This window comes from Penaeus vannamei, chromosome 28, assembly GCF_042767895.1.
Source record: "Penaeus vannamei isolate JL-2024 chromosome 28, ASM4276789v1, whole genome shotgun sequence".
NCBI classification, from domain to species: domain Eukaryota; kingdom Metazoa; phylum Arthropoda; class Malacostraca; order Decapoda; family Penaeidae; genus Penaeus; species Penaeus vannamei.
In genome coordinates this window covers 16860614-16870613 of record NC_091576.1, presented here as the reverse complement: position 1 = coordinate 16870613, position 10000 = coordinate 16860614, and the positions used below count along the sequence as shown (strand labels likewise).

At 46.6% G+C, this 10000-nt stretch overlaps 2 protein-coding genes across 3 annotated transcripts in view; one reads left to right on the top strand and one right to left on the bottom strand.

The window, feature by feature from the left end:
- The window catches only part of LOC113803245 (rho GTPase-activating protein 18), a 256236-nt gene that overhangs the window by 31791 nt on the left and 214445 nt on the right, over window positions 1-10000 (bottom strand). For both annotated transcript variants that reach the window (XM_070141879.1, XM_070141880.1), the window contains exon 3: window positions 5113-5151. The gene's annotated coding sequence lies outside the window, so the exon portion shown is untranslated. The remainder of the gene's footprint in view (window positions 1-5112; window positions 5152-10000) is intronic.
- On the top strand, window positions 5502-6386 carry LOC113803244 (uncharacterized). Its single transcript, XM_070141545.1, has 3 exons — window positions 5502-5828; window positions 5942-6050; window positions 6268-6386. The coding sequence occupies exons 1-3, from the start codon at window positions 5502-5504 to the stop codon at window positions 6384-6386; spliced, it is 555 nt and encodes a 184-aa protein (XP_069997646.1).

The following is a 10000-nucleotide window of genomic DNA, read 5'->3' as shown; positions in this document are numbered from 1 at the left end:
ACACTTTGTTCAATTATGCCTCTAATTCACGAACAGCATGCCGTATCCGATCACAAAAAAAACAGTAATGATAGAAATTTTTCAAAATAAATACATAAAAAAATACAGAAATTCATACAATTCAGTGCAAAAATTGACGTCATCAGCATGATACACCCCATATTACCAGTTCATGCACAGGTAAATAACTGAAATACAGGTGTGTAAGAGTGGCCCTGCCTGGAGAGCGATAACATACATACGTATAACCCAATTAATGCATGCATGACAGATTGTGCAGCTATCTGATAAAAGCGCATGACTAATCAACTGTTTATTCCCCGCTGGAAAAGAACCCTTAAGGTTTTATGAAATCATTATCATCTGCCTTTTTACCCAGCTATCATCGTGCCGTTTTTATGTACCTATCTAAATGCACTTAAGGAAAAAAAGCACAAAAAAGGCCCCATCAAACAGGAGGTTATTATCTCCCGTGCTTCTATATTTAGCTCCCGAAATCAAGCTGGATCTACTGACCCCGGACCCTGTCTTGCATAACTTCCACATGCTCTTTCTCTCACTCTCTCCCTCTCTCCCTCTTCCACCCTCCCCCCTCTCCGACCCTCACTCCCTCCCTCCCTCTCCCACCCTCCTCCCTCCCTATCTCAGGTCACGCATCAGATACACGAGGTTTGGTGGTGTTTAGGTGTCGCAAACGTAGTTCTAGGTCTATTTTTAGAACCAGGCTGATAATATAGGGGACGATAGGGTTATTCTTATCACTGCAGGCCTAGCGAGATAGGCTATCAGTGTAGGGCGACCCGAAAAAAAATCATTACTGTAGATAACGAGGGCGTAGGGTGGGTGGGTGGGTTAGAGGAGGTGGGTTGTGTTCGATGAGAGGTCAGGGGGAGAAGGAAGGGTAAAGATAAGGAGGAGGGAAGAGGAATGGAGGGAGGGTGGGTTAGAGGAGGATTAAGGAAAGAAGAAATAGGAGGGAAGAGGGAGGGTAGGCTGTCTTAGAGGAGGGAACAGGAGGAGAAGGAAGATATGGAGGAGGGAAGAGGAGGAATGGAGGGAGGGTAGGTTCGAGGAGGAGTAAGGCAGAGAAGGAATGGGATGGAGGAGGGAGGACTGGTTAGAAGAACAGGCAGGAGGAGAGGTAAAGTGTATTTATAAGTAGAATAACAACCATAGAATCTTTTTTCTTTTTTTCTTGTAAGAGGATGTGGTAAGATGAGAGGCCTTACGAGAGACGAAATAAAACCCGGCAAAATATGTCCGTAGATTTAGAAAAAAAATCTATTTAACTTTTATTTTTTTGAAGAACCCTATTTACTCTCTCCCTCTCACCTACACCCGACTCATCCCATCCACACCTATTTCTCACCGACAAACGAAACAAAACAAAACAAAATCCTACATAAAGAAAAAAACACGCACACAAACGTAAACACAAACCCCCAAAACACACACAAACCTCGATGAAAAGTGAGAGGCAGAGGCGCAGGGGGTTATCAGGGCAGCCTATATTTAGACGCTTTTATCAGGCCTTGCATTACGAGAGAAAAAAATGAATACAGGACCCCCATACTGATAACGCTAGAGTGGATCTAGGTACGGACTTCTCTTTGTCAAGATTGTCACATGTTCGTTAGGCGTGTGTTGTCGGCAAGGAGGGGGGAAGGGGGGTGGATGAGGGGGAAGGAAGAGCTGGATGGGTGGGGGAGGGGAGGAAGAGGAGGTAGGTAGGGGAGGGGAAGGAAGAGGAGGTGGAAGGTAGGGAGGGGGGAAGAGGAGGTGGATGAGGGTAGGGGGGAAGGGGAGTTGAGGGGTGAGGGAGGGGAGGGGACAGAAGCAAGGAAGAGGAGGTGGAAAGTGAAGGGGTTGGGAGGGGAGTTGAGGAGTGAGGGAGGGCAAGGGTAGGAAGCAAGGAAGAGGAAGGGAGGGGAGGGGAGGAGAAGGAAGGGGAAGGGGAGGGTGATGGAAGGAAAGGGGAGAGACTGGAGGGAGAATAGGGGAAGGGAGAGCGGTGGGGAAGGAAGGGGTTGGGAGGGGACGGTAGTTGAGGGGTGAGGGAGAATAGGGAAAGGGAGAGGAGGTGGGAAACGAGGTAGGGTGGAGAGGGGAGAAGAGGGGAAGGGAGGGCAAGGAAGGGGAAGGGGAGGGGAGGGTGAGGGAAGGAAAGGAGAGAGATGGGAGGGGAGGCTGGATAGGTCAAGGTCAGGTGAAGGTACATTGGGTATGAAGAGAAAACAAAAACAAATATAAAAAAGGAAAGGCGTAAATAATATTGAAAATGAAATACCGTGTACACACACACACACACACACACACACACACACACACACACACACACACACACACACACACACACACACACACACACACACACACACACAGATATATATATATATATATATATATATATATATATATATATATATATATATATATATATATATATATATACACACATATAACGAACATAACTTGAGCTATAGTTTGTATTTCTCTCTCGATCCCTCTCTCTCTCCCTCCCTTTTCCTCTCCTCTCCTCTCCCTCCTTTTCTCTCAAAGTCACCCAAGCAGATGATCATAGGAAGTTTTTGTGGTGAAGGAGGTACGGGTGGTGGGGAGGTGATGGAGAGGGGGGTGGAGAGTTGGAGATGGGGGGGGGGGGAGACTTCCCTTAACAAGGAACTGGTCAAACGGGTGTTTCGTGTTCCATTTGGGTTCCTTTAAAAATATTTTCATTCCACTTATTAAAGGCTGCGGGGTTTGTAAAAAAGAAAAGAAAAAAAGTAATAATTGGGTACGTATTGTTAAGATTGAATTCCTTCTCGCGGTAATCCGATATCGTGGAGAGATCTATTGATTGCAGAGTTAATTAACATATATATTCATAAGGAAAATAAAAGAAACAAGTAAATTATATATTCATACATACGTATTTTAACAAAAATACATAGAGAATAACGTCACACGCAGAAAGAAAAAAGAAAGAAAGAAAGGAATATACATATACATATAAATAAATAAATACAATGATACAAAAAACATACTCGAGAATCATACATGAAAAAATAAGAGAAATAATGGAAAATGAAAAAAAAAAAATCTAAAACCAACCCGACACACACCTTCAGAGCCTCGCGTGATTCTAACACTTAATAACACGCCCAGCCAAGCGGCCACGGAGCTAAAACAAAGGAATCGCCGCCAAGTATGACCAAGGTTAAACCGCGCTTGTTGCTAGCCTCAGCGGCGGCGGCGGCGAAGCGAGCCGGAAACTTCGGTTGGGGGGAAGGGGGGGAGGAGAAGGGGGAGTGTATATGTATATATATGTATGTATATATATATATGTATATATATATATATATATATATATATATATATATATATATATATATAATGTCTGTATTATTCTGTTAGAAAGAAAAAATACAGAAAACAGATGCAAGTCAAGAATAACTCTAAAAAGACAAGAAAAAACGCTAATCAGCGCCCGTCAACAAAACAAAGCACAGCCCGACCCCAGTGCCAACCCAAGGACCAGGTCAAGGTGTGGCACAACCTGGCCCTCCGGCACTTCCACCAAAACGTCTAAATATAGACACAATCTCGCACTTGCACTCTGACCGTCCTCCCCTCCCCTCCCCCGTCCCCCTCCCCCCTATAATGAGAAAAAAAAAGAATCACATAGCGGCCATCACTGATAAGATCTCAGATGGCTGGCTCTCAGGGTCCGTTTTAGGCTTAAGGTCGGCGCTGTTTCCGTTTGTCGCCGAGGGACACTGGGCGCGGAGGTCATGTGAGTGTGCGCGTGAATGTAATAAGTCTACGTGTACATACGTTCACATGCGTTATGTGTATATATCTACATGTATATAAATCACATTAATACATAATATATATACATACTTAAGTAAATGCATACACACACAACACATAGGTGTGTGTGTCTAGCTATTTATCTATCTATCTATCTATCTATACATATATATGCATGTATGTGTGATAATGATAACAGTACATAAATAGGTGAATGAATGAAGGCTAAAACACCAAACCACGCTTCCCCGAGTACTCACTCATAACAATACCCCCACCCCCCTACTGTTACCCTTCCCCCTCCCTCCCACCCCCACCCCCGTTAACTAAAAATAGAAACAATCAGTGTGACGCAATCCAGGTGGCTCCGTGGGACCTTGATGATGGAGGTTCAGCTGGAGGAGGAGGAGGAGGAGGAGGAGGAAGAAGAAGAAGAAGAAGAAGAAGAAGAAGAAGAAGAAGAAGAAGAAGAAGAAGAAGAAGAAGAAGAAGAAGAAGAAGAAGAAGAAGAAGAAGAAGAAGAAGAAGAAGAAGAAGAAGAAGAAGAGAATAAGGTGAAGAAGAGGTAAGGAGAGGAAGAATAGGAGGAGAATGAGGTGGGGAGGAGGGGGAGCGGAGGTAAGGAGAAGACGAAATGAAAGAGGAGGAGAGGAAGAGGAAGAAGAAGTGGAGGAGGAGGAGGAGGAAGAATAGGAGGAAAATAGGGTAGAGAGGAGGTAAGGCAAGGAAGAAGAGAAGGAGGAGGATAGGATAGAGGATAATTACACGGATAGTTGAAGGATACGCTGGATGGTTGAGTGGATGGATGACAGGTTGGGCGGTTGATTATACAGAAGGATGGTTAAATGGATTGTAGGTTGGCTGACCAATGGTTGGATGGATGGTCACATGGGTAGCACTGGTTAATGGGATAATTGAAAGGATGGTCGGGTGAATGGATCGTTAGATGGATAGATGGTTTGATGGATACGTGAATGAATAGCTGTATGGACGGGTAGTTGGATGAATGAATGGAATAGATAGATGGATGATGAGAATGATGAATAGTCGCTGGGATGAATAAATAGACGGATGAATGGGAGATTAGAATGATGAATAGTGGCTGGGATGAACAAATGGATGAATGGGTGATGAGAATGATGGGTAGTCGCTGGGATGAATTAACAGACGGATGAATGGAAGATTAGAATGATGAATAGTCGCTGGGATGAATAAATAGACTGATGACTATTAGGTTGGATGAGCGGATGAGTTGAAGGATGGACGGTTGAAAGGATAAGGGGAAAATGAAAGCCTCACCTGGTATCTCGAAGACGGACACTGGTCAGACCGCTTCTTCTGAAAATAAATGAAGAAAAAGGATGAGAACAAAGGAAAATAAGAAAGGTCGACAAGGGAAAAACAAATAAAATAAAACTTCACTCTCTCTTTCTCAGACATGAGAATTTACATAAATACAAACACATGTTCACGCACACGCACAGGCGCGCACGCACACACACACACACACACACACACACACACACACACACACACACACACACACACACACACACACACACACACACACACACACACACACACGCACACATGATGAGTCAATTGCCTCGATAGTCATTACTCCTTCGGCTTCGTAATTATCCCTTCCTCTTACCCAGTGATTATCCATTATCCTTGCTCCATCACCCATGCCCTTGCCGCCCATATCGACCCTATTGCCCTCCTCTCGTCGCATTTATGCCCCTGTGCCCCCTCGCTCACGCTCCTTATACCTCAGATCTCTCGCCGCCTATGCCTCCTCACTCCTGCCCCCTGTCCTCCCCATCCCTGCCCCCTATGCCTCCTCACCCCTTCCCTATGCCTTCCTGTCTATGCCCCCTCGCCCACACTCCTTATACCTCAGATCTCTCGCCGCCTATGCCTCCCCACCCCTGCCCTATGCCTTCCTGTCTATGCCCCCTATGCCTCCCCATCCCTGCCCCCTATGCCTCCTCACCCCTGCCCTATGCCTTACTGTCTATGCCTTCTTTCTTACTTCTTCCCCGTTTATACTCTGTGCTTCTTCCCCCTTGCCGGTTATGCCCCCCTATGCCTCTTGACCCTTGACCCTTACATTGCCTCTCCTCAGCCCTATACGCCTCCTATACCTCTACCCACACCCTCTATACCCCTCATCCCCGCCCCTTATGCCACCTCACCCTTCCCGTTAATGCACCCCATGCCTCCTTCCTTCTCCTGTGCTCCTTCCCCCTTGCCGGTTATGCCCCCTATGCCTCTTCACCCTTGCCCCTTACATTGCCTCATTCTAACCCTCTGCGCCTCCTCTACCCCTACCCACACCCTCTATACCCCTCACCCTCGCCCCCCAATGCCCCCTCATCCCCGCCCCTAATGCCCCCTCGCTCGCGCCCCCTATGCTTCCCCACCACTGCCCCTTAAACTGCCTCATTCTAGCTCTCAGCGCCTCTTATACCCCTCCTATGCCCCTCACCCATGCCCCCTATGCTCCCTCTGCCCCGTCCTTTCTGACCCCTCAACCACATCCACTGACGACCTCTCTTCCATGCCCCTAAGCTTTCATCCCACACCCTTAATGCCCCTCATTCTACAACCCCTATGCCCCTCATTCCATACTTTTAATGTCCCTTATTCACATATCATGTCTTCTTACCCCTCGTTCCACCCCTCAATTGTCCCTCATCCACATGCCCTATGCCTCCTCTCCCTCTTCCCCCCATTCCACACCCTTAATGCCTCAATCCACAAGTCCTATCCCTCCCCATCCCTCATCCATATTCCCGGTGCCTCTTCATCCATGCCTTTAACCTCTTCTTCCGCATGCCCTTATGCCCCCTCACCCCCCTCCCCCTCATTCACGCTTGCAAATAATAATAATGATGCTGGTGATGATGATAACTATACAATAATAATAATAAAGAACGGAAAAAATAGCCAGAGATAATAATAATAATAATAATAATAATAATAATAATAATAATAATATAGATTGAACGAAAGAAGTATCCACTGAGCTCTGTGTTTGTTGTGTCCTATATATCCTGTTAAGTGATTATGAGGAAGAGGAGCGGGAGGACGACGACGACGACGACGACGACGAAGAAGAAGAATGAGAAAGGGGAAAGTCAAAGAAAGAAAGAGAGAAAGAGAGAAAGAGAGAGAGAGAGAGAGAGAGAGAGAGAGAGAGAGAGAGAGAGAGAGAGAGAGAGAGAGAGAGAGAGAGAGAGAGAGAGAGAGAGAGACTTCGACAGATTAAGAGGAAAAACAGACTGTCAGACAGATCGAGAGAAACAGACAACAAACACCGACAGAGACTGAGAGCCCGACAAATAGACAGAAACAACCAAACAGGAAAAGAATGCCAGAGCGGAGCAGCGCGAGTGACCAGGCCGCCTCGAAATTAGACTTCATCCGATGCAAGCGTCCGCGATACCCTAATTAACAACATGCATGACGAAAGCGCAAGAGTGGCCAGAGGCGCAGCTGCCCCTTAAGTGGCCTTGGAGGTCATGTAATCTGTGCCCCGGAGAGAGGGCCTTGTCACAGCGTAAAACGTTCCGGATGCCCCGCTGTTGTTCTGCACAATGGACGCGCCTCACGCCATGGGACTTCCTTCGGCCACGTCCTGTGTCCGCTTTTTCTTATCATTCTTATTTTTCTTATTATTCTGTGTCCATTTTCTTCTTATTTTTATTCTTTTTTTCAAGAATATGCGACTCGCACCAAAATATACAAGTTTAAGTGTTGACTTTTTTACTTTTTTTTTGTCCCACCCTTGTTGTGGGAGATACCGTTCTTGCTGTGAATTGCGGCAGGCAAGAGTTTTTGTCGTGGGTGGAAAAGCAGGTGAGTACATATAATATACATTATAACAAAGTAAATGTGACAAAGTTCATACATATACTGATGAGAAATTTCTACAAATTGTCAAGTTGTGGCACATCTCATGGGCAGTTTAGTGTGTATCTTCATGTAAAAAATCATAGACGTAAAACTGTAATAAAAATGTGTATACTTTTTATGTACAAGCCTGTGTTTGCAGTGAGCCAGAAGCTAGAAATCTTCACCGGAGTCAGTGATTTTTTACTGTCTCGCCACAAGTAATATTATCTCGATGATTAATTTATCGCGTTAATCTAGACACATCATATTTGAGACGCAAGGTGGAGGTTGTAACGAAAGAAAATGATCACATCAAATATTTGTTTTATTCATAAATAGTATCAATATATAAAAAATAATCTATACACGTTACTTACAGTACAAACATACATCATATACATAATCTTACATGACTAATGAGTTGGCGGTGGCTTAAGACTAGAATCAAGTACTTCCTCACATCTGGAAAATGTAGTTGAACGCGACCGATTCGGTGATGTAGCCTTCGAACGAGAGCGAGACCATGGCGAACAGGGCGAGCACCGCCAGGGACACGAGGCCTCGGCTGAACTCGTCGTTGGACAGGTCGCGCCGCAGCCACGGCAGGTCCACCACGTTCATGACTTGGGCGTTCTTCCTCCTCGTCTCCTTCGTGCATCTCGAAGGGCGCGAGGATTCGAAGGACTCGCAGGGAGTGGCGGATGGCACCCTCTCGACGTGCGCGAGGGCAGGCGCGCCATGGTTGGGGTAGCAGGACACCCCGCTGCTGGAGTCGAAGGCCATGAAGGAGTCCATCGTCGCTGGGTTGGAAAGGCTTGGCGAAACTTGCTTGCTCTTCTTGCTCCTTCGGACGGTCCTCTGGCGTAGGAAAACTTGCCTTAATCGAAGCGTTCTTCCAAAAGCTGCCAACGTTTCTTCGGCTTAAATTTTCTTTTTCAAAGTCTAAAAAACTAGCCGGGATTATTCTTCCCAAACTTTCAGAGCTTTCGCAAAATCTTCCAGTGATCTCGTGAGCACCGACGTCGTGATGTTCAGCAAGCGAGCGTCTCTTCGTTCACGGCTGAAGGGAGGACAGCGTCGACGGGGCGGAGTGCACCTACTTACTGCTGGAAGATATAACTGAACGCCGTAGCTTCGACCAGGTAAGACTCCAGGGCAACGAGCAGGTACACAGCCACGGCAATAGGTGCGAGGAGGATGCGGCTGTCAATCACCTTCGCAGATTCCATCACAGCAACACGAGTCGGGCGCGAGGAGAGGGTCGTCCCGGGGGCGACTGGGCCTTGCTTTAAGACGTGGATGAGATGGTCTTGTTGCGGAATTTAGCCTTCTGAACTCTGACAACTCCGGGCAGAGGGCGTTGTGGGGCGTGGAGGTAAGTCCTATGTATGCACAGGTGGCAGAGCAGGCTAGGTGTGATGCCTCGCTCGTCTCCAGCCCGCTTTATATCCCCCGCCTCATAGCTTATCTGCGGCTGGCGGCGCGGGTGCCAAGTGTCCATTTCTCGGCCCACGTCCTCCGCCTCTTCCCGGGAGAACATGTGACACGATCAAAACATTCGACGGCCATGTCGTGCACACGCTGATAGAGTAAATAATCATGTCAAAAAACCTAGAGAACGCCCCATGCAGTCGCGGAGGAGGGGCACCTAACATGCACACACACAACAGACGAAGGGCAATAACGAGAGCCACTCTTCGCAAGCAATTTCACAGGACGAGACACTTAACCAGAAACTACCGGCTGCTGGCAGAATTTCTCAATTCGTCGTCTCCATAACCACTCCAGGACTCCCTCTATGTTAATGTGATGAATGTAATCCTATAGCCTCGTAATCCTACGCCACTGCAACGACTATGAATAGTAGGACTACTACGACTCAGCAATAAATCCAGCTGCAGTTTACGTTCGCCATATTGAAATCAGGGTTACACTTCTGTGCAGATTCGTTCCAGATGTATCCATATTATTTTTATCTATTCATTCATATTATCATTTGGGGGGTTAAGTGTAGAAGGAAAACGAGACAAGAAAAAACATCAAGAAGGGAAAACAGGAGAATCACTAGAAAGACAAGCCTATTTGAAACATATGAAGAGAAACAAGAAACAAACATTTTTAACTCCATTATTTTGGGTCTGGGACGTCGAACGATGTGAACCCTCGTGATAAGCCGTTGAAACTCGTTCTATTCCATGAGTGAAGGGAAGGGGGTTGAGAGGAAGAGGGGGAAGGGCGGAGAGGAACACGGGAGGGGGAGGGAAGAGAAAGGGGAAGGAAAAGGGAG